The sequence below is a fragment of the Buceros rhinoceros genome, unplaced genomic scaffold, assembly GCF_000710305.1.
Source record: "Buceros rhinoceros silvestris isolate BGI_N320 unplaced genomic scaffold, ASM71030v1 scaffold14559, whole genome shotgun sequence".
Lineage (NCBI taxonomy): Eukaryota > Metazoa > Chordata > Aves > Bucerotiformes > Bucerotidae > Buceros > Buceros rhinoceros.
This window is the reverse complement of record NW_010429989.1, coordinates 106,263-108,151: the sequence shown is the minus strand read 5'-3', so window position 1 is coordinate 108,151 and position 1,889 is coordinate 106,263. Positions and strand designations below refer to the sequence as shown.

General features: G+C 43.3%; 1 protein-coding gene across 5 annotated transcripts in view; it reads left to right on the top strand.

Annotated features, from left to right (window-relative positions):
- KDM6A (lysine (K)-specific demethylase 6A) overlaps nt 1-1,889 on the top strand; it is a 77,806-nt gene extending 75,917 nt beyond the window's left edge. For all 5 annotated transcript variants that reach the window (XM_010142872.1, XM_010142873.1, XM_010142870.1 and 2 more), the window contains one exon: nt 1,412-1,889. In XM_010142872.1, coding sequence (XP_010141174.1) covers nt 1,412-1,441 — 30 coding nt within the window. In that variant the 3' untranslated portion in view covers nt 1,442-1,889. The remainder of the gene's footprint in view (nt 1-1,411) is intronic.

Here is a 1,889-nt window from a genome sequence, read left to right as displayed (position 1 = left end):
CAGTAGAGACTGGCAAGAGTGCAGGATCACGTCCTCTGAATTTAATTCTCTTCATTGGTTCTACAGAGCCTGAGGTGGTTGAACTGCAGTTCATACTTCTAGGAGCCCATTGTCGTTGTAGTTTGAAATACCACAATGCCACGAAGTGATGATCTGTTATAGAAAAGCATGTAAATAAACACCTGTTCTCAGATTTGTCATCCAGTAGAGTGGAAATGGGCACGAACATTTCTACACAGAGAAGAGGGGGACGAAGGGACATTTCGTTGTCTGTGTTTGTAACATTAAATGGGTACCAGCAATGATCCTGTTCCTAGAACAAGGGTTCTCAACCTGTGAGTAGCTCCTTCCCCCCGCCAAAGTCTATACCTGCAGCCCTAAAGGGCGTGAATAATTATTCTCCTGTGAAATTGGTGTGCACATTCATCTCTTTTAAAGGAGATAGTCTCGATTGAGAAGAGTCATAGCCTGAAACTGGCATGTCTCAGATCTGGAAGAGTAGTTCAGGTTTGTTGCAAGTCACAGGACAAAGATAATCTTGGCATGGCAAAGATGAGACTGGCCTAACAGAGAGGCTCTGTGTATTGGGAGCAAACATGGGGATCAGGTAGTGTTAGTGTCCCATAGGCGGGTACTGTGGTATAATTTAAAGGGTCTTTAAAGACTGTGAGAGCTTGTTGAAGGAATTCCACATCATGACAGGACTGATGAGCAGAAGAGGAGTAGAATATGCCATCAAAGATTCCGTATTTTCGTAGTAATGCCACAGAGTGCAATATTGGGGAAATCGTTTGGTATCTTCCAGACCTTGTCTCCTGAAAGCAGGCAGGAACAAGACACCTGGCTTCTCTCCTGAGGCACTCTGGTGTTGTCTTCCAGGATTAAAAGAAAAACTGAACTTTGTCCACACATCAGGGGATCTGAGACCCTTTCCACAGACGTCCTAACTTCCAGGATTGTATGTTGTTGTGTAGATAAAGGGAAGAAAAAATTACACGCACAAGGCATTTGGAAAGCCACAAATGGACAGTATCCCCCTCCCCCTGCCCTTGGTAAACAGGTTGAGAATCCCTGTTTTAGGGTATATAAAGATAATATCCACACTGAGCCCTCACGGAGCTCTTTGCTGCCACAATGGGGCCTGTTTGGCAACTCGCGTATTAACACAGACGTCCCCATAGCATACTGCAGTCTGCGGTGCAGGCGAAGTCTGAGTGCAGAGAGTCATAAAACACATGTTGTATCTGAGTAAGCTGGGAAAAAATGCCAGTATCCACTTGAAAGGGTCCTGAAGTGTAAAAGCAGCAGTGCGTGTGGCTTTAACCTCACGGTTACAATTTGTGCAGGTCTTGGTTAAACTACCGAGTTTTACACCCTTGTAGAAAAGGTAATTTAATGTTTTCTTTTTCAGGCTCCTCCATTGCCATCCTCCTCATCTTGACATTTTTTCATGGACATTAAATGAAAACTTTTCTGATATTCAGGAAGTGACCCAGTTCTGCACCACTGATTTTTGTAGCTATCCCGTAAGGCTGCTGGCTGAAAGCTGTGTCTATGCAACCTTCCAAGTGCGGAGTGTCAACCAACTGGACAGGAGAGAGCACTGCCTCCTACTCCAGAACTCAAAACAAATAAAGCTCATCCAGCTGTACTTCAAAAAAAATAATTCCATGTTTTGTATATATCTGACAAAACTGGCAACGTTATACAGACTACTGACTTGAAGACCACCTCTTTTGTATTTCTCTGTTTCTGGGCTGATGAGTTGGTTTCATCCATTTTTCCCCTTCAGAATTTCCCTTGGAAAAAGTACTAGCTTAGCTGGTCATTTCTTTGTAAGGTAGTTAGAAATTTTAGGTCTTTCTTTGGGCAACCTTTTTTTTTTTTTT